The following is a 27,978-nucleotide window of genomic DNA, read 5'->3' as shown; positions in this document are numbered from 1 at the left end:
ATAATTATATACAAAATTAAAATTTTTATTTGTATCGCCAGTCTGCCCTCCAATAAGGTTATACCAACTTATTCTTACATTAAATCATTATTTGAGAGCATGTGCCCTCACGTCTCCAACTAGAAACTCTCAACCCTTTGTAACTGTTGTCAAACTACTAGTCAAAAGTAGTATCTCTGATTTTGTTTGCGTATTTTTGAATACTAGTAACATTGAATATCTTTTAAAAAGCTTACTGGTCATCTATATTTGCTGCTTTAAGAACTGTCAGACTTTTACCCATTTTTTCTAATTAGATTGCTTATGTTTTTATTAACTGCATATTCATATTAGCCTTCTGTATGTTACAAATATTAGCCCCAGTCCATCATTTGCTTTCAATTTTAGCTTTGTGCAGTATATGATTCACTTTAATTAGTCATTTTTATTTTATGCTTTCTAGCTTTTGTAGCATACCTAGAAGGGCTTTCCTCATAGCAAGATTACATTAATATTCAGCTGTATTTTTTCCCAAGTTATAGAGTGTTAATTTTCACATTTACATTTATGAGCCTTCTGGAATTTATTAGGTCTAAGTTTATTTCCAGATGGCTAGAGACCAATTCTGTCACATGGATAATGAACAGTTTATCTTTCCCACACAGATCTAACACCAATTTTATCATAGATTAAATTCAAAATATACAGGTCTATTTCAAGACTACGCTTCAGTGATGGGCTTATCTATTGCTAAGATTTTACCATAAATTTAAGTTCTTTTAACTTTATACTATGTTCTGTTATCTGGTAAGTAAAGGTTCTCAAAAAACTTTTCCATAATTTTCCTTAGTATTATTACATATTGTTCTAGGTTAACTTGAGACTAATTTAAGGCTTAAAAAAATCAGGATTTTGCTTGTGCTGGTACACTGATCTAATATATTTAGAAATAAATGACATTAGTATTCTGATGAGTCTGCCTATCCAAGAAATGTATGTATGCCTATTTATTTTTTAAGTCTCTTAGAAGACTTATTTTAAGCCTGCTTCATCTAAGATTTGAAGATTTCTTGATAAATTAGTCATATGTTACCTGCTGTTACTATGAATGGAATTGAAAATATCAGTTAACATTTACTGAGCACTTATTTTATGCCAGGCACGGTGCTAAGCATCTTTAATTATTTCATTTAATTCATCAATTCTATGCCTTGTTTCACAAATGAGAACACCGAGACACACAGGGGATTAAGTAATTTGCCAGATGCCACATAGCTAGGAGTGGAGATTTGAAGCTGGCAACCTGGTTCCAAGGGTGATGCCTTCCATTAAATACTCTGAACTAGATAATTTTGACTTGTGTTTTTCAAAGTATAAAAAAAAGGACTTCTTCCTTCCAACCTGAATTCCTTCCAATGTGAATTTGCATTTGGGGAACAAAACATCAATAAAAAATGGGAGTTCATAACTATAACATGCTCAGTCTTCTAAGTAGTCCATACCTTCCCATCATAAATAGTCTCCCATGTTGCTCTTTTCTTGCTTCTTGGACATTCTTCCATTTCCTGCATGGCTACTTCATATTCCCCATCTAAAAGCTGTAAGCGCCTGTTAGACAAACACATACACTTTAAAGTAACCTGACTATTATTGTAAGTACACAAATTCTACATCTTTAGATTTATACTAAAAAGCACTTATTAAATTTATAAACTAGCTTACATGCCCAACAAGACTTAAAGATATACCTACACTCCATTCCTGACAAAAGAAATTTTAATGATGTGTACTGATAATTATTACTAGAGAATTATTTCATTACTGTAGCTACTCAGATATAACTTTAAACATTTAAAGTATAATAGGCCTAAGGTCTTAAAACTTGCTAAGTTTTAAATGTTAAGTATAAAGCATGTGCGCAGGCTTTATACTTTTAAAAACAAGGTAACAACGGTGTTATAATACTTGCTTTAGGGAACAGCTAAGAATTAGGTCTCTGTTATCTTTAACTACTGTAAGTACTTGAACTAGAATTCTTGACTTTTATACTTGACCAGTAAACTAATTAACTGTAAGATCCTGGGGGGCACCTGGCACATACAGGTGCTCAATAAACATTTCATAGGTGAATGAATAAATGGAATACTGGTTGAATCAAAGAATCGATGAAATTCTACCCATACTCACAGTATACTTTTAATGTGTGTGTACATATCTGTGTGTGTATACATAGTTTATGTTATTTTCTCCATACAATTAAACACTACTAACCTAAATACCATTCTTCAACCATACTCAATAATTAATTGTATATCAAGAATCTGGCATCTCTTCATCAGTCTTAGAGAAATTCTGTTAGGTGGTATTAGCTGACATTTATTGAGTGCTTACTATGTGCCAGGCACTATTTTAAAGACTTTACAGAGTTCATTTAATCTTCCCAACACCTCTATGAAGTAGATGTTATTACTCCATTGTTCAGAAGAAACTGAGGCATAGAGAGGGTTAAATAACTTGCCTTAAGATGACACAGTAAGTAGCCAGAGCTAGCAACAGAATCTAGGCAATCTGTCTCCAAAGTCTGGCTCTTAACACCGCATGATTTTGAGCCTTAAGAATTCTTGTCTTGGGCTTCCCTGGTGGCGCAGTGGTTGAGAGTCCGCCTGCCGATGCAGGGGACACGGGTTTGTGCCCTGCTCTGGGAAGATCCCACATGCCGCCAGAGCGGCTGGGCCCGTGAGCCATGGCTGCTGAGCCTGCGCGTCCGGAGCCTGTGCTCCGCAACGGGAGAGGCCACAACAGTGAGAGGCCCGCGTACCGCAAAAAAAAAAGAAAAAAGAAAAAAAGAATTCTTGTCTTTATGCTGTGCTACTGAATTTATTCTACTTCAATAATTTATCAACAAGGCTGTTCAACTTAATAATTTAGAAGATAATTTTATTTACTAATTTGAATAGGTAATACATTAGTATACTTCTAAAATGGAAAGGACTTTTTCCTCCTGCATGTTTACATGGCTACATAATATTCTATTTTATGGCTGAACATGTGATAGCTACAATCCAATGTACTCTCCTACCTGTAGTCTATGAAGAGGGCCTTTTCCCCCACAGCCTCATCAACAGTGCTTTATCAAGTTTTTTGATATCTGTCAAACTGCTAAGTGAAAAAATGACATCTCAGTGTACTTTTATATTCAGATGTTTTACCTTTTAGTTGTTTAAAAACCATATATATTCTCTTTTCTTGTAAACATTTTCACGATATCCCTTCCTCATTCTTCTACTGGCCTGTGGTGTTTTTCTTTTTACTTAGTATAATCTTTTTATATTAAAGGAATGAGGCATCTATCTATACATTATGAGTTGAAATTAATCTTCTCCTGACTTGTTATCTTTATTTTGACTTGGCTTATGATGGTGTTTTTGTTTTCAGAAGAAGGTTTTTTTTTATTTCACTCCATATTTCATACTCTTTCAATATGGCTTTTGAATTTTAGTCATTCTTTAAGGAGACTTTAGCTTCTCAAGAGATTATAAAAAGAATTTTTAAAACATCTAACTCCTCAGATCTTGGTTGGCAAATACTTCTCCTCTACTGAAAAGAACTATGACCCTTTGAAGAAACAGCCAATTCCAGAGCAGAGGTAGGAAAAGGAGAATGTAAAGCCTGGAATATCTAGAAGAATATTGCAGAAAACAAGAAAATAAATAAATAAAAACAAGTCAAAGGGACTTAGGAGCCTGCTTGGAGGGGCTCCTCCTCACCAAATTTGGGACAATTTGAGCATTAATATAGCAACATCAATAGATTAAAACAGACTGAATAAAAGTGGAATTCGTTAATCCATACTGATTTAAAAAAAGGTTGAGAAAAGGAACGTTCTTCTTCACAGAAAAATGCCAACAAACCAAACATGGAAGAACTGATAGAAAGTTACCATGTGGCCACCGCCATAGAATAATTTATTCAAGTAAGAATCATCAATGGATGCTAAACTATTGCGTTAAAAAATAACTGTTGGGAGAAAAAGGATATTTATCCAGTTTCATGTATTATTACAGAGGTTGCATATTAATTAATTAAAGTGAAAAGGGACCATTACAATGGAGAAATATGGTAAACACCACTTTAGCCAAGCGATCAAACCTAATATCAGCTGTGTCTGTGACGTCCACAAAGAACACATCACCAATGAGTGTTCCTGCCCAAAATGTTTAACCTGAATCTAAACATAAAGAAACAATCACAAAAGTCCAAACTGAAAAACATTCTGCAAAACTACACGCCTGTATTTAAAGTGTTGTTACAAAAGGCAAAAAAAAAAAAAAAAAAAGGCTGGAAAATGGTTCCAAATTGAAGGAGACTGAAAAGATATGGCAACTGACAGATCGCAATCCTTAACTGGGGTGAGTAGGGAACAGAAAAGGACATTATCCAGGAAACTGGGGAGAGAGTACTGTATTTTTGGTATCATGTTAAATTTTCTGAATATGATAGGCGTACTGTGGTTATGGAGGGAAATGTCCCTACTCTTAGGAGATACACGCTGAATGAAGTGTTTATGAATAAGGAATGAAATCCAGCGTCATGATCTAACCCTCAAATGGTTTGTCACAAAAATACACTCACAAATAAAGCAAATGTGGTAAAATGTTAACAACTGATGAATCTAGGTGAAGGGTACACGGGTATTACTACCTGCATTGTTCTTTCAACATGTTTATAGGTTTGGAAATTTTCAAAAGAAGTTTGGGGAAAATTCTCCCATGATTTCCTCTTGGTACTTTTTTAAAAAGCAGTTTCTTTGTTTTAACGTACAAGGAATATGTTAATACAAGGAAGGTAGAAAGAATTCTTAAAAGAATGTACCCTTACCCTCACGCTGCCTAAAATATATAGAACATTTACCAACACTGATGAAGCCCAGTGTGCAACAACAGCCTAATTGCTTCTCCCACAGACACAACCCCTATCTCTTAGCATATATGTTTCTGTTGTTCTCCATTTAAATTTTTGATCTACATTCAAATTTCTGACTTTAAAAAAACACTATATTGGTTTCTGCTGGTAACATTAAGCGACATTAAGTGATATATTCTAAGACAATATGGTAGCAAAATCCATGGCATTATTCCTAATCACCTTTGCTTTCCCATTAAAAGCCCTATAACCTGTCTTTATCCTAGTGGCTAATAAGTGGATTACATTAAAGCAACAAGTTACTTTTTAAAGAGCAGGAGAAACACACTCATTGCTTTTCTTGGCTCTTTCTCCTATACCTGATGGTGGACTGTGTTAACTACCAGTGAGCAGCCTAGGACAAGAAATCATGACATATTATAAGTTTCACCCTTCAACCCTATCAAAAAAGAATACTGTATTTGCTTCCCAGAGGTTCTTTTACTGGCACTAAGATGCTTCATTCCCAACTGAAAACTGCAGAGATGATTATAAATCCAAGTGCTCCTTGCTACCCTGTGCCAAATGCACACAGAGCCAAACGATGATTTCACACACTTTTCTTCCTTAACTCTAGTAAATACATAATCTCAAGATTTGCATGGGGCCCACTTTATTCAGGTCTCTGCTCAAATATGACCTTTCCTCAGAGGCTTTCTCTACAAAACCACCATTTATTCTCTTTATTTTTCTTCACAGCATTCCCACTAAGTGACATTAGTTGATACAATTTTGGGGTTGGTGTCTATTTCCTCCACTAGAAGTTAAGCTCCATGAGGGCAGGGGTTTTGTTGCCTTCTCACTGCCTAAAACAGTGTCTGACAAAGAGGACACACTCAGAAAATACTGGCTGAATGAACAATCTTAACTGAGCCGTTCAAATAGTTCCTCGTCTGCGTTTATTGCTTTCTAGGTGATAAAGACAAAAGTTCAGTATTTGCAAATTTGTTTTTTCATCCATAAGAATAAAGAGAAACAAAGGCAAAGAAACAGTATCATCACTATATTCTGCTTCAAAATAAAAACATTTCTAAAACATGGGAGCCTTGCTTGTCCATCAACATTACCTGTTTTTATCAAATACTGTCATTTGTGCAACAAATGTTTTTCCCCATCTTCACGATTTCGTTTTCTTCTAGCTGCAAGTTCTTCATTGACATCTGAATTTGACAAACATTTCTCATGAATCAAATATTCAAGCAAAAACAGATTTATGATATATAGTCCCTTCACATAACATACTACATTTATCCCAAATGAGGTACAAATAAACTTAAGTTGCAATATAATAATATCCAAACACTCTTCAACTTTATGTCTCAACCTTATGTGTATGTCCTTACTTTCTGATATTCATTGACACTATTAACTCCACATTTTTGCAAATGTTATTTTCTGTTCAGAATGATCTTTATTGCTAGGCAAGGAGAAAAAACCCTCCTCATTCATGGTTACTTTCCAGGAACTTCAAAGGATACTTCAAGACTCAAAGATTATTTCTTCCAAGCTGCTTCTCCCCTGAACTTCACAAATACCTCTATTATACCACATATCATTTAGCTGCAATTATATTTTATGTTTATCTCCATACTCTAGGTTATGAGCCTTTGGAAGATGGGACTGGACTTTTTAATCATCTCTGTGTTCCCAACACCTATATGTTGTTTGAATGATTACCTCAAAGGTGGATTCAGAACTGTTGGGAGGATACAAGGATAGATGTATGTTAACTGTAGACTCTAAGTGGTGGGTAGATAGGTGCTCACTACCAAATTCTTTTGTCTGTTCCATATGTATGAAATTTTTCACAATAAAATGTTGAGGGGGGAATGAATTCATTGTTTGCTGAGAGACTAATTTAAACACCAGTCTTTTCCATCCAGTGTTTTATATATACATATATATATATATATATGTGTGTGTATTTTCATTTTGCTGCATGAAATGTTTCATCATACAACAATGAGAATTTTACAGATTAAATACCTAGTACAACATCATAGCCAAAAGTCTAAGAGCAAGGCCAATGTACCATAAAATTAAGTATCTCATTAGACTATAAGAGATTTGCAAATAAATAGAGGCCATGCTATTAGAACACATGCATTTATTTCTAGTTCTGTACCACTTTTCCCTCTAAATAATTATGAAAATAACTAAAAAAAGAAATATTCTGTACACAATTACGAATACTATGAAGATGGATTAGTTCAATCATTTTCACTGATCACCTTAATCTCCAACAACAAAATCTAGTAAAATTATTAAAATAAAAATTACCAATATTTTCATTGGTTTCTCCATTAATCATTCCATTAAACTCTCTTCTTCCTGGACAAGTCACTCTAAATAGCAATGAGTAAGACTTCACCATATGGCTGTTACTAGGTTCAAATTCATTACTGGAAACTGCAAGGGACGGGAAATTTCCAGGTTTTGTTTGATTGAGGTCAGGATTCAAAGGCACCTGCTTTTTACCTGTAGGAACTTGTCTTATTGGACAACGTACATCCTGCAAAGGCAAAGATTATTATATTTATTTATGCATATGCAATTGTAAGAATTACAATAAAACCTCTAATCACAGCTATAGGAAATATGGTATAGGTCGTGATTTCCAAATGGCATGCTAAAATTCTAACCATACATCTGAAAATTGTGATGAAGCAAAAAGAAAATTTGGATCAACTATCTTTCAAATATTAGCCCAATTGAGGATATCCTCAATACAATGAAAACAATGATATAATAGTATATCTAATATTTAGCTGATGGTCATCAGAAAGTTTTAAGTTAGAAATATAGAACTAAAACCATGCTTAAAATATTACAACTCATGTAAATTAATCTTTTCCCCTTAAATATTCTATTTTAACAAAATGACTGATAGGACTATTAGAAATGAAAAAAGATTATTACAATAACCCCACTGTCAAAAACACTGAGAAATAGTAAATCCATATATTTAAATAATTGTTTATAAGAAGTAATATTAATCATCTTATGAGTAATGTTCTGTAATTATATAACTAGTTATGCCGAAAGAGCAAAGTTGAAAAATTGCAAGATGCAGAAGACCTTTTTAACAAGAAAATATAGTACATATTTTAGGTAACTTCTTTTTAAAAACAAACAGAATACATGCTTATGGTCTTAAAATTCTGCTCTACAAGAATATAAAATGAGAAAAATAAAAGTCGCCTCCACCCCCCTCCCCGGGTCTTATACTCCAGAGAAGACTGATATTAGCAATTGGTTGTATTTATCCTCTGAAGAAAATATGTATGCCTATTACTTTTTTTTAAACACAAAAAGGATCATACTATAGTTACAGGCACATTTTTTTGTCTAAATAATAATATTATCTTGAATTTTCACATCACTACTTGTTGTGTATGGGTGTTGGGTGAGAGCGTGGAGTATTACTAGCTAACTTTATAGAGTTTTTAATATGTACTTACACTGCTGTCTCCCATCACCTTGGTCTATTCCATACCAATGCTCTAGCACAGTTTTCACCATATCACCTTACTGTGATTGATTTTGGAAGAGCATGAGCAATCAGAACCTCTATACAGGTCATTCCTCGTTTTTTTGGTCTCACCACATGGCTTGTGGGCTTTTACTTCCCCGATGAGGGATGGAGCCCAGGCCCCCTGCAGTGAGAGCATAAAGTCCTAACCACTGGACCGCCAGGGAATTCCCTCCCATTCTTAAAATACCCAAGGACTTAAGGCTACTAAAAGTATCTCTGTTGGCTTTGGTGGGTTGCCCAGGAAATTTAACCACCATAATACTTGTTTCGACGGTGAAATGATTTCATCTTATAAATAAAAACTTGAAGCAATATATTTATAAGTTAATGACTGATAATGCTAGAAACAGAAATTTCTTTGCCTGAGAGTAGTGTTACAATATAATCCTTTTGGGAAAAACTCTCTCTTAGACCTTATTTAAAACATTAATGTGTACAAATAGCTACAAAAAATAAGCTCAGAGGCTGAAGTGGCAGGAAGCAACTGAATTTATGTCCTAAGATGCTAAAAGATAGCTTCTTCCCTTCACTGTCATACTCCTGTAACAGAAGGTTCTATGCAGATACCTATAGCCAGATTAGAAAAAAACATGAAGATATGGGAGGTTGGCAAAAGAGCTTATCAGTTTTACAATTCAGCCATCAACATATTTAAAAGCTTTTAAGGTTTATATGCATAAACAATATATATGCATAAACATATTCAATGAAAAAAATTATTCCATTTCATCTACCAGTAGCATCCTATACATTACCTTTCCTTTTTTGTGGCAAACTTTCACAAGCAGGACTTCCAGGGTAACAGAATTTTGTTCATTTTCTGAATTTTGTGATGGCTTATCTAAATAGAAAATCAATACTTTAAAATCTATTTTACACTTGATCTTAGCCAAAAGGCCGAGAAATGATTAAAATCTATTTTTAAAAAAATAGTATTCATTTTCCTAAGAAGTCTGAGAATTTACAAAAAAGACTTCCTATAGTGAAGTCTTCTCAGAAGTTTACTCATTCCTGTTTCCCAAAATCAGTTTCAAATTTGACAAATACAGTTAAGGCTTCTTAGTAGAAAGCACAAATGAAATAGTTCAGGCGAGGTAACACACAAAATAAACATTAATTTTTTTTTCCTTCTTCTAAAATCTATCAGAAAAATTATTTAGTTTAAGATACATTTAAATTGAACTGGTTACTATTTTTACATATTTCATTTCATTTTGAATGCTCAGATATTTAAACTTAAAAGGCTCTTTGATTTGATCGAAACTTATAACCAAAGGGATTAAAAAAAGTTTTCAAAAAATATTAAACATAAAACTTACATGCCTAAATGGGATAGCAAAAATTAAGATATTATTTACTACCTAGGGAAATCTCTTGGTTTATAATGTTTAGGAAATTTAATTTTAAAGTAATAGTCTATATTCTCTATATCAATGAACTCTAACAAAGGTTTCTGCAAATTAAGGTTCCAGAATACTTCCCTACAGCTTGTCTTTAATCCCAAAGGCATTAATAGTCCAAAAAACTTTAATATTTAATCATTCATTCATCATTAAGTTCCTAATATATTGAACTACTATGTACACTTCTATATAGTTCTCTATATAGTACAGAAAAATCTATAAACATATACAGAAATAAAATAATTTTTGTTCTGAGATTTTGGACAATACTTCTTTCTACTTGAAAACATTCTTCTTACTCAGGGTATATACATAAAATACATTTCAATCAGTCTCTTGAAAGTTGCAGCCAGGATAAAAATAATTTAATATACCAAAAAATAACTGAATATCTAAAATGCAGTAACAAAAATACTCTCTGAACAATACTCACCATGAAAATAGTACCCTAATAATCTTTGTGTATTCATTCTAAGCAGTCTCAAGTAGTAATTGCTAAACAAAAGTCTTCATTTAAAAACAAAAGAAAAAATAATCATATTTTAGGGATTGTGATGTTGCTTTTCTAACCTGATTTCTTAAAAATATTATTTCTTTAAAAAAAACTACAAATATACCTTGAATAGACAAAGGAGGCAATATATCTGCTTCTTTCCAACTACCACTCATTTCAAAGTTACAATGGGAAATTATTTTCTGGAAATAGAAGTATCAACAGAGTTTACTTTCTCATTTACTTCAGTAATATCAAGAAAATAAAGTTTAAGTGAATTTGTGCAATTTTTGAACTTTTTTGCCATGTAGATGGGAAAGAAGTTTATCGTACCATGTTCCAGTTAATTTCAACTAACTAATTCAAGTAAATTCAATTACGATTAATTAAATAATATTAATTAGTAAATATTATTCGATTAATATCCATCAATGATTTCAGTGATGAATAATTTATATGTTTTATAGAAGTCCCTGAGAACAAAGGGCAAACAAACCTATAAAATTCAAATTATAAGCTTCTAAAGTATTAGAGTTCATGTACTTTTTAAGTATCACAGAAGACAAAGTATGATGAGTGATTAGAAATATGATCTCTACAAGATGATTATAAATGATTTAGGAGGAAAAAAACATGAAAATGCTACTGAGGTTACTTAAATAGACCAGATGTAAGGCAAAACTATAAGTAAAGTTACATTAGCTGCTAATACAGATATGACCAGACTTCAAATTTCTTACATTAAAAACCTGACTAGTTATCAAACTGTTCTAATATAACCATTCTGCTTATTATTAAACTTTGTTTCTTACTAAACAATACCAAGGATGACCAACTTGACCTGTTTCTTATAAAGGTTTTATTCCATTACCTGATTATTAAAGGATACACACACAAATTTAAGATGGACAAGCCTAGAGGCATTTTATTCATTCTGAAACCAACGGAAACTTTACCCAGTACGCTTTCACCTCTTTTAATGAAGTAACATTTACGACTATATAATTTTCTTTATATAATATCTAACACATTGATATATCCCATTGGTAGCAGTGGTTGTTTCAGTTGTTTTATTATTGTATTAAAAATACTCAAAATGTTTATGCAGAAAGGGCTCTACTCAGGAGACTCTTCACCTATTCCAGGTTCTAAGGCAATTAATTACAATTCTCATCATTAGTCTTTATAATTTAAAGTTTGAAAAACGTTGGAAATAAAAAAATGACAAAAATCTAAGAAATTGAATTTCATTACAAGTCCTTCCCATTATTTTCTACTTACAATCTTTGGAAAGATGATGGCTCTCAGTTGGGTAAGATAATGTTACACAGCATTTTTAAAACTGTGATACTTAGAGCCCTAAAAGGTACGGTTGAGCGGTAAGAGCTGGGATTTCATCTATTTAGATATGAGCCAGATGAAGCTAACATTTACCTTCAAGAATGATCCCACACAGCACTGATTATTTTAATAATTTAAAAATCTACTTAAAACTTAAATAGACAGCAAGACAGCAATAAGAAAACAAGGCGATGAACACAACCTTATGTATAAAGTCTACCTACAATTTTTAAAAAACTTTTAAGGCAGAGTTTCTTATTTATTTATTTTTATTGAAGTGTAGTCGATTTACAATGTTGTGCCCACCTCTGCTGCACAGCAAAGTGACTCAGTTACACACATATATATTGACACATTTTTTTTAATGCCAGAGTTTCTTAAAACTTGTTCCTCAGACAACCTACTTCTGAATTACCTTGGTGCTTTATTACAATGCAGACTCCTAAGCTCCACCAAAACCCTGCTAGATCTGAGTCCCTGTAGGGTCCAGGTATATGTATTTCAAACAAACTGTCAAAATGCTTCTACACACACTAAAATTTAAGAACTACTACTTTTAAAGTTTAATGAGTTGTAAGTTACCTCCTCCATATCCCACCATTGACCAAATAAAGCAATAATTGAAACTGTTGGAGAAATCCACTAAAGAGAAATTAAATTATCAACATCAACATCTTTTCCATTAAATATAATTTTCTGAATTTACACGCAATTTTTTTCAGTCACAAAGGTGTTTTGTTGTTAGAATGCCAATATGTTTAAGTACATACCATTTTTGTGGAAGAAACCAGTAAATGTAAGCTGCAGATGAGTTGACAAGCTAAACAGAACAAAAAAATTTTATCACTTTAATATTCTATAATAAAAATAACCTAAACTTTAAAATATAACACTGAAATCAAAGCTACTTCAGCTAATATATAAATATTTGGCTGCCTAATTCTTAACTCTGTTCAAGCCCATGACCCCATGCTCTCCCTGTTAAGTATGACATCCAATACAGTGTGTCTATACACATTAAACACACACACACACACACACACACACACACACACACACACAAATAAAAACAAAAACACCAAAGAAGCAAGGCAGAAAAAAATAAACCACCAAATAAGAGGCAAGATAATTTACTGTGCTTCAGTGTTCTACCTATAAAATGGGGACAGGTTTCCCTTCCCACCCGTCAAAACGGTAGCTGAATCCAGGCAAAAGTTTTTGAGTATTTTCAAGCTACGAAATTTCAACCTCCTAACAAATGATGCAGAACCATCACTTTCTACTTCAATTAGGGATGAAATATTACAATCACAAATCTGCTATAGATTTGTAATTTACTGTTTCAACTTGTCATTTTCACTTTTAGTTTTAGAAGCAATGAAAAGGAAGCATAAACTATAATGATCCTTTTGTTTTGAAAAATATTTACTACCAGTGGAAAAACTAGTAAGTTGGGATAGAATAAACAAAAACATCAACAGGCTTTTATAGTACCTTTCAACTGGAAAAAGAGCAATCTATCTCGTGATCAGGAACCATTCATAACTTTCCAGAACAGATGTTGGGAAAAGGGAAGCAGTACTTTTACTCAAGAAACTTACTAAAGAATCAAAGTAAATAGCAGTAAAAGGGCAATAAGGATCAATAAAGGGTATGTTTTTGTGTTTTTTTTTAAATGATGGTGACAATCTACGCATCCTTATAATCAGAGGGGAAGAGTTATGTAAAGACTTTGAGGCAAGTGAGTGTTAAGGAACAGGTAATGACTGGAAATGAGGACATGTTATAAAGAGGTTAGCTCTGTAACTTTGCCCAGGACTCTTCTTCTTAGAGAAACAGGAGGTAAGTGAGATATTTCAACAGAAGATGTGAGGATACCTCTATTTTCTTAGTGAGGTAATCCATGAAAGCGTATGCTTAAAAAAACTACAAGGTGGGGGTCCTGAAGGGCATTTCTAGAACAGTACTAAGAAAAGTATGCTAGGATATCAGTAGAGAACAAAATGACTATGGTAGAGTAGAAGTGTAAGGGTCCAAGCAGAGTTAGAAAGCATAAACATAGAAAAGAAAAACTAAGAACAGCAACTATAACTTAAGTATCAAGAAACTAAAATGGGATTCTTGAAAACAGTTAATTCATGTATCTTACTTTCTAACACGTATCAGATACATTTCAAAAACACAGAGGAAGTGGAGAGTTGACTATAAACGGGGCATGAGGGAATCTGTAGGGTTTATCTTAATTGTAGTGGTTGTTACCTGACTGAATGCATCAGAACTATACACCAAAGAGTGAACTGGACTGCATATCATTTATACCTCAAAAAAAAAGTACATTAAGGGGATCAACTGTAAAGGAGCTCAAAGGACTTTTTCAAGGTAATGAAAATGTTCTATATCTTCACTGTGGTTATGCTTGTGCGAATGCATACATTTGGCAAAACTCAAACTATATACTTAGGGTGAGTGTATTTTATTGAATATTAATTATACCCAAAGTTGATTTTTAAAAAGTATATCTACCATCTATGAAATCTACGTGCCATTTTACTAAAAGATAATTAGCATTTTCCTATCAAAACTGTTCCATAAATGTAACCTAACAATGCAGAATTGGTGAAACTCCAAAACAAAACTGAAAGAGAGAAATATTCTACAGTTTCCTTGCTAGAAGATAATCCATTAGTCCCAACCAGTTTATCCTATTCTTAGTTGCTTCAGTTAAACCTACCTACTAAGGCCAGGTAAATTTTCTTAAAATGATTTTGTATGAATCATTCCTTTCTCCAATTTTCTAATGGGTCCCCAACTGTGAAATCTTTTGTCTAACCGCTGTCTGTAATATGGTTCCCATTCCTTTTTACCTCTAAAGCCATATATAGGAAAGTAGAATAGGATGACAAAATCCAAGTTTGAATTCTGGCTCCAGTTATTAGCTGTGACCTGATATCTATAAAATGAGGAGATAACCTCTCTCAAGATTGTGAGGCTTGGATAAAATACTAAACAATCCATCAAAATACCCTCTCCCTCTTCTACAAAGACCCATCCCCAAACATCCCAGAGCTTAATTTCCTTTACAAGCACCTGTATTTACCACTTTTTTTGTCACAATTTTTCACACACATTCTCTCTTGACATATCAGTGTCCTTAGCACCTAGCAGTGTCTTACAGAAAGGCACTCAACAAATGATTTTCAAAAGGATAATGATGTCCTCCCTAGAGTAATAAGATTTCTAAGGTCAGGGATCAGGACCCATTATACTGTAGTACTTATAGTATTATTTACATTGTTTTTATAGGGAATGCGATTCTAAGTTCCAACTGTGAAATGACAGAAATACCTTGCATTGATCTACCCCAGAAAATATTTTAAATTAGTGTTATTCAAAACGTGGTCTGCAGACTGAGGTCATCCGGGATACTGTTACCATTCCACAACACGGCAAGAAGTTGAGAATAAGACTTTAACCACTTTCATAAAAATTTAACATTGACATAACATCCAAGTATGTGATCAGTACATTTACAAAAGTATCCATCCAAAAAAGACTGGAAATTAAAAACAAACAAAAAGGTCACCAAAGGATGGTCTGAGACACAGTTTTAATTGCTACATTATAAGTTAAATAAGATGGCAAGCACACACACAAAAAAAGACGGCAAGGACATTCAGCCACCATTACAACATTTCTTTGAGAAAAGGAATTCCAAATTTCAAGTAACCAACTGAAAAAACAAACTTGGGAATGTGATTTGCTATGCACAATTTCCCCTCCTCCTTCCCCTCCTAAAAGTAAACACTCTTGATATGGACCTAGAATAAAATGTAACAATGAGGCCTAGTTGATGGCTGAGTCCAAGGAAAAAGGGCAGTTTTCTTTCCCTTTCTGATTTACCCTCTTCCCTCTCTTGTTGCTACTGTGTCCACATCTTAATTGGTTAAACTGGATCAGAAGAGGGGAATGAGAAGGGAAGAAACAAACAAGGTCAGGCCTCTTTAGTTTTAGGCAGCAAAGGATCTAGCTTAGGTGATCAAGATAAGATATCAGATAAGGATTTGGTTCCTCTTCCTGATGTGTTCCCTATCTGTATCTTAGGAAGCAAGCAATATGGCAACAGGAAACTAGAGGGGGAATGTGAAATTTGGGGATAAGAGTCTAAACACAAGTACCTGACAATTCTAAAGAAGTCTGCAGAATAAGGTTGAGTAAATTTAAATTCATAAGGGACTAACATTTTGCGATGAGATTCATGTAGGAAACTCAAATTTTAAGAACAGCCAGATGCCACAGGAGGACCAACATTTTTATGCAGGAAAGAAACCAAGATTAGGGCCTTGAATTTGTACACATTAATCTGATAGTGGCAGGTGTAAGGCTTCATTTCTAGGGTCACGGCTGTATCACCTCAAAATAGCCCAAGTGTGATGATAAGCTATTTGGCATCTACACTGTTACATGTCATGCTGTGATGTATTATAAAGCTGAGGAATTGGTGACTGCATCAAGCCCATTATTCTGGAATGACGTCTTTTTCTCCTAAATGCCAATAAGTTCCATACAGGCAAGGTCTTCATCTGTTTTGCTCATTATTATATCCCCTAGGACTTAGGATAGGGTCTGGGACATGGTACACTGAGGAAATGGGAATCCCAGAAAAAAATCCCAGACTTTGTTACAGTACAAAAAGATGATAAAAGGAAGATTACTAATTCAGAAGTTTAGGTTGTAATAACAACAACAAAAAGTGATGAAAGGTACTTTACCTTATCAACCTACTAAAAACATAGGTTTGAAAATATATCTAGTAGATGTTCTAGTTCAGTTACCTTTGGAGGGGATTTCTCCAGCTACTAACAGTAGACCAGGAACAGAAAATGATTAAGTGGAAATGCTTCTAATCTGACCACAGGAAATACTTCTGGAAGCAATTCCAACTTGGAAATCTTTTCATGATACCTTTCAGTCAGTGGAGATGCACTTAGAAGACAAGAGATATGACTAGAGAATTCCAAAACTGGTAGGATTAATAGCCCAAGAGACCCCCTGGGATCCTGCTAGAACAGAAAACTACAGAAAGATCAGAGATTTATACCAATAAACCATGGCGCTTGGTCAAAACTCAAAATAAACTCAAAACCCACAATATACTGGCATGCCAGAAACAAGAGACGGAGAAGACAGAATATAAGGCATTACATCAGAAATTCTAAAAAGAAAATAAAGATATTTTAAATATACATAACCACACCAAAAGAGCAAGGAGAAAGATTAGGAAAAACCTGGAGACTAGAGGTCTGGTCACTAGACTATGTGAAAAACCTGGTCAAGTAGTTTGACCACTATGAATTTCTAAAATTTGCTAATTGCTGTGGAGTTTTTAGAAGCCACTGTTCGAGAAAAGAAACAATCTTCATAGTTGGTGGGTGTTATGGTTGAGTTTTAAGGTTACAAATGCAATTCTGGTCTATTGTCACAAATGGTTACCTTAAAGAAGTGAAAACCATGAAATGTCCCATGTTTCTTTTTTCTATCAGCTCCTTCCCCTAATAAATTTCTGCCATTATCTGAGACAAGTAAGACAAATATAGATCTAGAGTATAAAACACAAAAGAGATCCTGGGACACCAACTTTATTTTGTACAGACAATGCCAGGAATTTGGGTTTGTTTGTAAGTCACTACAACTGTCATAAACAGGTCAGGCATTTGACTGTTCTAAGCTTTGGGCTGTAGTACTACAGTAATTTGGGGTATCTTGATATTCTCCTGGAACTCTGAGAATGAAATACATTGGGTTTGAGAGTGGAGACATTAAAACTGTGGAAGTACTAAAAGAACATGAGTTCCAGTGGGAGACATCCAGACAGTAGCTACTGAACAGACCCAGGATCCAATTAAACTGAACAAGATCTCTATGTTTGAGATGGTAAAGAATAAACATACACATGGAAATACCTTTGTGTATGTGATTTAAGATTTTAACATCTACGAATTAACAACAAAGGCTTATTTTGTTCTCTCAGGGAATTTGCCCATAGATTTTACAAGTAAAGTTTTACAATGCTGGCATTATATACTGGTATCTAGAGAACTTCTTACAATCCTATGTGATAAGTTTAGTAGACCTATTGGTCTACTAAACCAATTATGCCTAATTTGAGATGAGAAATACACTGAAGAAATTTAATAATACAGGGCCTTAGGGGTAAACTTAAAATGAAGCAACTTCTCAATTAATTTTAGTGACTCGGGGAGCAACAATGAGACATTCATAAAGATGGTGGCCAGGGGGGCGGTTGAAGCACCTAGTACAGTAACTCAGTACCTCCTGGGCCTAAAGTGCCTCACTGGGTATTAAATAAGCATGGTCAGCTCTAACAGTTAGGTCTGTTTGAAATAAAAAAGATCTTGGGTGTTGAAATGACCAACTCACTGGTCCCAGCTAGATCCTAAAGAGTGAAAAAGTTGCTTTTCAAAATTACAAGCAGGAATTCTATGCAACTCTCTGATGTTTCTGTGAGTTGGTTAACAATACCCCTGTTATAGTACTGGCCTAGCTATTGAACCCATTGGGTCGAAAGAAATATAATCATTGGGTGAGTGATTATTCAGAGAGAACTGACCAGTATAATCTATCTTCCTCACAACACACTCTATCAAGGAAGTTCTGTAATATTTATCAAAGCCAGGGTCACAATGAGATAGTAGTAAGGTTTAGCAGTGATGAAGGTAGAACCCTGATGGGGAAGATGAAGAAAAGGGTCAAGTTTTCTTCCTCTTGGTTCATTCTTCCTTCTCACATGAGCCCTGAAAGACCTGGAGGGCAAACTATTAAGGTGTTTAGAAGAAAAGAAGTGAGGATGTCACATTAGGTTCTGACTACAGCTTTATACTTTATAAGTTAAAAAGGCCCTGAGGATCCCAAAAGCTCTGTCCAGGGTAGGTAAACAGCCAACGATCTGGAATAGAAATTCAAGCAAAGAATAGAGAGTGCATGCGCTGGGAATATTCTCAGTCTTTATAAACCTGTATTGTAAGGTATTCCTTGGGCAATAACAGATTAGGTAAAGATTTGGGAATGGACTATCAAAGTCTATTTACAAATCAAGATTGCCTAGATATGGAAATATAAATTACACTTCAGTCCTACAAGACTGCAAGATACTGATACAAAAATTTTAAAATGCAATAAAAAATTCCAGTAAAATAACCTAATTGAAAAGGCAAACTTAAAATAAAAGCAATTGAAAAATGACATCTTATACTAGCCACAAAAATGAGAAAGTATAAATGAAGCATCATTAAGTCAGTGTACATCCTATCTAAACTGGCAAGATATGATTTAAAACTTCAAGAGAAAAAGAAAAATCCATGTGGCAATTTTCCCAATTCCATTTTTTTTAATCCAGTATTTTTAGTTCTACATTCTTCCTAAAAGTAGTCAATGAATAAACAAATACCACCCAAGTCCCTGTTTCTCTTTAGAATAATATTCAACTTTCTTTAGTTTTCATATGAAAGAACAAATAGAAGCATACTGTCGAGGAAGGGAAGCATACTGTGTAGCCTAGGCAGATATTAGGCTAGTCAGAACATTTAGGGATTAGTTCTGGGTAACACATGTGAAAACAGACAATAAGAAGGTTCCATCCAAAGGGCCAGGTTTCTGAAACTATCATGTGATAAACATATTTCAAATATAAACTAAAGTTAAGAATATTTTGCCTGAAAGTTGTAAATAAGAGCAAGGACAAGATGGGGAAAAAAAAGAGAGAGAGCCTCTCTCAGAATTGTAGATGATTACTTAGAAGACATGTGATGTTGTGAAGCAGCTGGCACAGTACCTAGCATATACCATAAAAAATGAGTCTCCATCATTCTTTAGAGGAGATAGTAGGATTAACACTAAATACAGAAGTTACAGAAACTCTGATTCAGAATGCAAGAAATTGGTAGTAGAGAAAAACAATAATGAACAGAACTGCCTTAGAAAACAGTGAGTTCCCAGCATTAGAGATATTCAAGATGAGGCTTAAGAACTGATTCTCTGCCAGGGATGCTACAGAAGTAATCCCTGATCTGTGTATGAGTTTGGACCAAGTGAGATCTAAGGTTCATTCTAACTCCTTACAATATTGAGGTGATCACTAGGAAAATGATCACTGTACTTTTTCCTCTTTCCTCAAGTATGTCACTTCATGTAAACTTTTAGGTTATCTTACCTATGAGATTTTTGCTCTCCTTTCATTTTCTCTACTTTTGATAACATATCATCAACTTTAAATGTTTTCCTGGAAGAGACAGATAAACAAAATAATCACTTCTCAACTGGGAAAAACAAACAGATTATACTTTACTGTCACTATAATAGGCAAGTTGGAGATCTGATTTTATTTATAATAAGATAAATTATGGGATGGTTAGCCATAACAATGAATACTATCGAGACAGTGTTATGTTGTAATACAGCAAACAAGCCCTCAAGCCCCATCTCAAATGCTAACTTTTCTACGAAACCTTTTGTAATTATTCCCAAACCAGAGTGATTTTTTCCCCACCTATGTCACCTGGTTTACATTTATTTTGACATTTAGTCTCCTAAACGTGAAACTTGCATAAATATTTTATTTCTACTAGATTATTAGCTCCTGAAGGGCAGAGATTTGTTTTCTTCAAGGAAAGCCACATAGTGCTTGGCATATTGCCTTATACTTGGTAGGTGTTCAAGCATTTGTTGGACTGAGCCAAACAAATGCAAATTATGTATATTTTGAAACACTTGTATTTCCATTAAGTAACCTGACAAATATGGATATTCCATAAAACAAATATGAAGTTAGTAAAACATCCTCAAAGATTAGCAGCAATGGCTAAAGTTAAGTATGTCATTTTAAAGAGATGGTTGTCACCATCACAAAAAAAATTTGAAGTTTAAAGGACATACCCATCAAATCATAACAAAATTATCAGCTTTTAACTTAACAACTTTAAGAGAAAAAAGTAATTTCCAATAAAATAGAAGCTTATATTAAGAATAACCACACCCTTAGCAAGCAATTTAAGAATGAATGGATTCTAGGGCTTCCCTGGTGGCGCAGTGGTTGAGAGTCCGCCTGCCGATGCAGGAGACACGGGTTCGTGTTCCGGTCTGGGAAGATCCCACATGCCGCAGAGCGGCTGGGCCCGTGACCCATGGCCACTGAGCCTGTGCTTCCGGAGCCTGCGCTCTGCAACAGGAGAGGCCACAACAGTGTGAGGCCCGCATACTGGAAAAAAAAAAAAAGAATGAATGGATTCTAAAACAAGCCTCATCTTAGTTCTTAAGGTGCTCTACTATATACATTTTCTAGAGGCTGAAAAATTAGACCCATATATGTTAATTGGAAACAAATATTTCTATTTATACTCATATATTTTCTTCAAATATAGAACTTGGAAAGATTCATGTATTCTTATAAAATTTGAATTCAGATATTAGAAATTACTAATATGCTCATTCCTCAAAAACAGGTATTGTACTCAACTACTATAATAAAAATTATCAGTAGAGAAATGTTAATGTAAATATATTGTAGTAAAACACTGATAGGAAGAGCAGAATTGATACGATCTATATTTCAGGTGAATAAATAGCCTCCATTAACAAAAGATCTTTTTTATAAAAAAGCTTCTCTCTTTACCTTTAGAGTTACTGAAAACCTCAATATTAAAGTTTCCCCCAATAAAGCACAGTAAGGAGTTCTTTACGAAGGATGGCAGGCAATACATTTTCAATCTCCATAGATAAGAGAGAAGAAAGAAGAAAAATGTAGGATTCTTTTAGGCTAGTTACAAAGAACTTTTCAGTATAAATACTGAAATGTACTACTGAGGAGGGTTGTAAAGTTACTGAAAACTTTTTAGAATAATATGTTTATCTTTGTGTAATGACTAAGAAGAAACCCTGTCTGTAGGAAGAAAAGTTAAGACTGTAGGTCACAAGGTTCACCTCTTCCAACTTTATGCAGCTGTACATAGGAAAACTGAATATTAACAACCATTTGAATAGATCATACAGGTAACCCAGCATTCCTTAGGAAAAACAAAACGAACTGTATAGGCAACTATACAAAAGCAGCCCCACCTCCCAACACCAAGTATTTCTGCTTCTTTAGAAAGGTACTGCTACTGTAGCTCAGATTTAACAAGGGAAATAGTTATCAAAAGGTCATCATAAAGGAGAATATTCTTAAAATTCAAGACATTTTCGGGGGAGGATTCAGAAACAGCTTACATAAAACCTACTAAAATGGATTCAATAAAAGACGCCGTTGTCCTCACCAGTATTTCCACTGTGCCAGTGTAGTGTCAGGCTACAGAATCTGAATACCTCTATGAAGTGCAACTAAAGTAAAAGGCAAGTTTAACAAATATATCAGATTAATGTTACACCTGCTTGTACAACTTCAAAAGGAGTGATAAGTGTACTCCAACAGTGAATATGATGTTGTTGTGTAACAGTACAAAAGGAGTTCCAAAAACATTCTGAGCAAAGGGATTGTACTAAAAGCAATTCTGTAAAAGCAGTTCCAAAAACATTTGGAACAAAGACCACAATCGCTGGGCTGAATTCATCACCTTCCAAATTCACCAACTTACTTTGAAAAGGACAGCGTTCATTTGAAGATATTAAGTTGTAGTATAATTTGTTAAAAATCAGTCTTATTGTCTTATATATGCCAGGCATACAACAAAAGAATTAAGTGATTCCTAATGCATTTTTACATGGAAGTAAATTAAATGGAATGTATGTTTCTTGGCTGGCAAACTGCTTCAAAACTGTCCCAAAGGAAATTTTTTTACCTAAGGGGTACTAAATTAAGAAAGTTCATTTCTACTGCCATGCTTTTGAAATTGCCTCCACTCATTAGCAGACAACAGAAATGTATCCCACAATGAGGCAGTCAAATAGTCTAATAAACAAACATGATGTATATTTTTAATACACTTATGGATTAAACTCAAATTTATTCTGAAAACACTTTATCATTTTAAAATTAAAATCAGGAAGCATTCTAGATGATAACTGCAGTACTTAAAAAACAATTTTTTTTTGGCCACACCTCAGCATGTAGGATCTGAGTTCCCTGACCAGGGATCGAACCTGTGCCCCCTGCAGTGGAAGCACAGGGTCTTAACCACTGGACCACCAGGGAAGCCCTCTACATGGTAACTGATCTTCCATATTAAAAATACTTAAAGAAAAAGTTTACTACTAAATCAAATTCACCTAGTTTTATAGAGTAAATCAAGGGTCTGCAAATTATGGACCATTGGTCAAATCCAGCCTGTTGTCTGTTTCTGCACAGCCCATGAGCTAAGAATGGTTTTTACAGATAAAACATTTGCAAGTGATTTGATAACAGAGAATACTAACTCTAAATCCCAATTAAGCTAAATGTTATCCCTCCCACCCTACCCCACAAAAATAAAAGAATCCCACATTTCTCACTAGTAGGCACATATTATAAAACACTGTACTCCCTGGCTCCAGTGGTTAGGACTTGGCGCTCTCACTGCCAGGGCCGAGGTTCAATCCCTGGTCAGGGAACTAAGAACCCGAAAGCCGTGCAGCAACCCCCACCCCCCAAGAAAGAAAAGGAAAAAAAAAGAAAACACTGCACTCAATTATTATGTTTTGAATTTCATCAATTAAAAAAAAATGTTGATATTCGTTTTCTCTTTCTGTGTAAGTACCTACATACTACCTAATATCCTCAATTCCGTTTCCTGGACCACAAAGGCTAAAATATTTACTATCTAGTCCTTTAGAGAAAAATTTTCCTGATTCCTGGCATAGAGTAGACAGGTAAAGAGCTGACATAATTCTGCTGCTTAATTCATCACCTTCTTCCTAGTTATTTAGGCACCTGGCAGGTTTCACCCCTTAAATGCAATGCGCGCTCACTCGCGTTCTCTCGCTCGCTCGCTCGCTCTCTCTCTCTCTCTCTCTCTCTCTCTCTCTCTCTCTCTCTCTCGATTCAGAAAGATTACCAGAAGACAAATAGTTTTAACGTTTCAATCCTTCAAAATACATCTAGATATATCTACAAAGCTAAACTATGTCTTGCTGTAAAAAAAGCGGTGCTTATTTAATAACCAGTAGGAGTCTCCAAAGGAGTTTAGTTTCAAAGTTTATTGAAAAGCTTAATGGTTTTACTAAGTCAAAACTATGACAATACCAAATGCTTAGTAGAGGTTCCCTCCTTTAAAAATGTAAAGTTGTTCACTTGATATGCTCAGTAAATAGTCATGGGTGCAGAACAAGAAACTACCATTCTATAATTATATACGGTTAAATGTTACAGAGCAAAAAGAAGCTCTCTGACACCTTCAGATTCCACTTTAAGACTAGGTGATTAAGATTAAGAAGTTTTTAAAGACATTCCTCCTACTGACTTCAAAAGTATTTCCCTTTTAATAAGACAACCACCAAAGACATAAAATGAGACTTTCTGAACCTATCCTCATAGAAGTGAATTCTTTATTGTTAGAACATATAAGAAATATTCAGACATTAACTGTTAAATTTATGTATCAAAGATAGTTCCCATGAGCCCTTTAGTAAATACTTAAATCCTCAACTTCTACCAAACTTGAAAATAACTATTAGCACAGAGTAAAAAACATTAGTCAGTAAAATCACTTCATTTACTCCACTACCAAATCACTTGTTAGGAAAAAACTGGCAATCAACTGGGATTTACAGAAATGATACTATTAAAAATCACTTTGCAACCAATTCACTCTTTCACCTCAGTTTTCATATTTAATCTTTCATTAGAAATCATACTTTAAAACAAAATTTTAACATGGTTTGAACAACTTGAAATAAGATTCATAACATGTACCTTTTGATGTTTGTTCTGGAGTTTCGATGAGACATGTAAGTAAGAGTTCTATGCAAAAATACTGGCTATAAAAAAAGTTAAAATATTAAAATTAAATAGGTGAAATTCTAGGAAAAAAATAATATCAGTAAATTTTGTTGATTACTTACCGCTATAAGATTTCGCGTTCGAAGAAACCTATAGAACTGCGTTGGTTCTAGGTAACAGAAACAAAATCCAAAGTTATCTAAATTTACTTATTACTTAAATTGTTAAGAAAATACCAACCCAGACCATGTTATATAAACCAATATATAAACCAATAACCTATTATGGAAACTATGTAGTGAACATTTACATCAAGAAAATAAGTAAGCACGATTAGATCAAAAGACATTCAATCTACAGCATACATTCACAAAATGCATCTACATTTACTTTAAGTTTCTCTACAATCTAGTTCTTAAACCTTGCATTTCTAAGGTAGCTATTTTTAAACTAGCTGTATGAAGAACTGAAAAGTAGTTATATTCATTTAATTTATTTAATTAAAACTATTTATAACCCATCTCCTTCTAAAAAGTAGCTAAAGTGAACGAGTTGGATTCAGTAAAGGAACTCTTTATTGAAGCCAAATAAGAAAATAAAATGTTCACTTTTTAACTGGTCTTTTCAAAAGTCTGTACAGTAGTAAGCCGAAATGGAATAAAACCATTACCTGGATAGATGTCCTAATACAGATATAATCAAAGTGAAATCCAAGACATAAATTAGCTAAAATTTTCAATGAATATTGCTAGTTATAGTTCAGGTTTCTATTTTGCTCAGTGTAAATATTACCTCAGTATGTAAATACTGCCTCAACACATATTTTTAAAGTACCAGATTCCCACAGTGTTTTTAATGCTGTTTAGTTAAAATCTGTTATAAAGGACTTAGGTTACAGATAGAAAATATTTTATATACAAGTACCATAATAGCAGTTACATTAATGACCTGTTAGTATTATGTTTCTTTAAATAAAGCGGTATAAAAATGACCTAATATAACTATATTAGTAAATACATCAAAGCATATAAACTTCTCAGAAACTAAGATCAATATTAGAGAACAATCAAGTTGTTTTGTGACCATATCTAACTCTTAATGACAGTTCATCTCTCTGAAGTACACTCATCAAAAAAGCAAAACAGCTAAAACTTTCTTGCAGGATTTGTCTTCTCACTACATTTGGAAAGAATTTTTTAAATTTCCACTTAATCTTCAGTTAGTTTAGTTTTAGTTTCAAATAAACTAAAAGGAGATGAGATGTTTTAGAAAGGCTGCAAACATGTATGTTTACTGTCATCACTGTGCTTTAGTTCTCCACCATATTTCCAACTGAAAGCCTCTCCAGATTTCTGAAAGTATATTGAGCAAACGCTAGAATAATGTGAATCTTTCTCAAGCAGGTTCCATACGAATTTCAATAAAAACCGAAATTCCTTGTATTAAAATCCAATTAGAATTTCATGAAGCACTAATGAGAGAGAATGAAAGAAGGGTATTAACGTAATACATCTTTCCAAGAACAGCTGATACCAAGCCCTTAACATATGCCACAAAAAAAAATTGTAAATAAAGACACTGAGTGGTAGAGCTGAGTTTTTTCAAGTCTCTGTAAGATATCTAGCTATTAAAGGTCATCCAAATTACAACATCCATACAAAAGCAAAGAGGAAAACCATCAGGATGTAATATTCATTCAAGAACAGTTCAGATTACTCACAGTCATGACATTTCTTATATATTTTATTGCTTCTTTCCAGACACCTTGCCCCCTTCCCAAATTAAGTCGTAGCTCTGCCCTCGAAACAGACCTTAAAAACAGAAACTGACATCAGAAAATGTCCCGAAATGAAGACAACTACAAACGGACAGAATTCCGAGATCGTCTAGAGAGAAATAAGATGCTTAAACACTGCCTGTCTCAGTTTACGTACCCATGAAACGGGTGGAAAGATGTGAAAGGTGTAGAGCATCAAACGGTGCCATGTTAATGCACCAAGTTAGTGCGAAGGCATTTCAGACTAATGACAATTTGGTCGATTTTACTGCACTCCTCTCTTCACAGGCTTAATTTTGCTCCTCTAAACCTACAACCGACAGCCTTGTACTTCTAGAGTATGGAAGGCATGAAAGAAAGCAAGAACTAGTCCTGGGATCTGACGGTAGATCCAACTGTACAGTCCAACTGTGACCTCCCCACCTAAAAAGCAGCCTGCTCTCAACGCGGGGCACCATGCCTCAGCTCGCGTGTAAATCTTCGGGGAGGCACGAACCTCACCTGGACCCCCTAATCCACCTCCCTCAAAGGCCCTAGACTTCGGGCCCCCTCGAGCCATAACCCCGGAAGGCGGAATGGCCCCCTCAATTTCGCCCTCCACTCCCGAATCAAACCGACTCCCGGTGAGGAAGGGGGTCCCAGCACGAGTGTCCCGGCCCCCTAACGCTGCAAGAGTGGGGATTCCTGCCCTCAAAGCCTTCATCACACTCACTCTCAAAGGCCTGGAGAAAAAGCTCGTGGTCAGCCTGGACGTGCTCCATTTTCGGCTTCTTCACCGGTAACACCGCGGCCCCGGCCGCTGCCGCCACGGAGGAAGAGGAGGAGGCCAGGTAACTACCGCCGCCTCCACAGCCCCCACCACTGGATTTGCCGCCTGACGCCGCCGCCACTGAACCCCCGAAGCCGCCTCCCCCGGACCCCGCGCAGGGCCCCGAGCCGCCCCCTCCCCCACCGCCGTGCTCCTGAGGCGCCCTCGCGGTTCCTGCCTCCTCCCCCACGCCAGCTATCCGCCGGGCGGCCCCGGAGAGTAAGCGCCGGCAATACCAACCGCTCGCCCCAGAAGGCTCCGGCGGACCGAGGGGGGAAGGACGAGAGAGGCGGGGGGGGGGAAGGGAAGGGAGGAGGAGAGGAGGGAAAGGAGGGAGGGAAAAAAAAAGTGTCTCCTCCTGAGAGCCCCGCTCCGCTCGGGAGACCGCTCACTTCCCCCGCCCGGCGCTCTGATGCCCAGCCTGTTGGCCCGCGCATTCCCCCGTCAGTCACGCGGAGGCGCTTCTCGCGCAGGCGCAGCTTGGTTGGCCCGTGCGCGCTGCTGACCGCTGGCCCTGCCGCCTCTTTGAACTGAATTCGCGGGAAAATTAGGGGTCGGAGCGGCCTTCCTGCTGGCCCCGGTGCATTGTGGGGTGAGAGGGACCCAGCGAGCGGCTTAGGGAGCCGTTTCTCGCCTTCTGAGCGTCGTCAGTCGCCACCCCCGGGGGATACAGGACCCCTGAGGAGAGGCAGGCCTCTGAGGAACGGCGGGGCGGGTGCTGGGGGGTCGAGGGGCTCATTAAATGAACTGAGATCCAT

General features: G+C 35.4%; 1 protein-coding gene across 1 annotated transcript; it reads right to left on the bottom strand.

Annotated features, from left to right (window-relative positions):
* Positions 1-1,466: 1,466 nt before the first annotated feature.
* Positions 1,467-27,978, bottom strand: LOC131765161 (polycomb protein SUZ12-like). The gene is given in 12 exon segments (XM_067006910.1): positions 1,467-1,587; positions 6,009-6,051; positions 6,054-6,101; positions 7,222-7,453; positions 9,232-9,317; positions 12,484-12,533; positions 19,941-20,009; positions 24,609-24,673; positions 24,758-24,804; positions 27,125-27,476; positions 27,613-27,750; positions 27,892-27,978. Coding segments are annotated over 12 exon segments (1,338 nt in total).

This window comes from Kogia breviceps, chromosome 11 (assembly GCF_026419965.1).
Source record: "Kogia breviceps isolate mKogBre1 chromosome 11, mKogBre1 haplotype 1, whole genome shotgun sequence".
Taxonomy (NCBI): domain Eukaryota; kingdom Metazoa; phylum Chordata; class Mammalia; order Artiodactyla; family Physeteridae; genus Kogia; species Kogia breviceps.
This window is presented reverse-complemented; position numbering and strand designations above follow the sequence as displayed.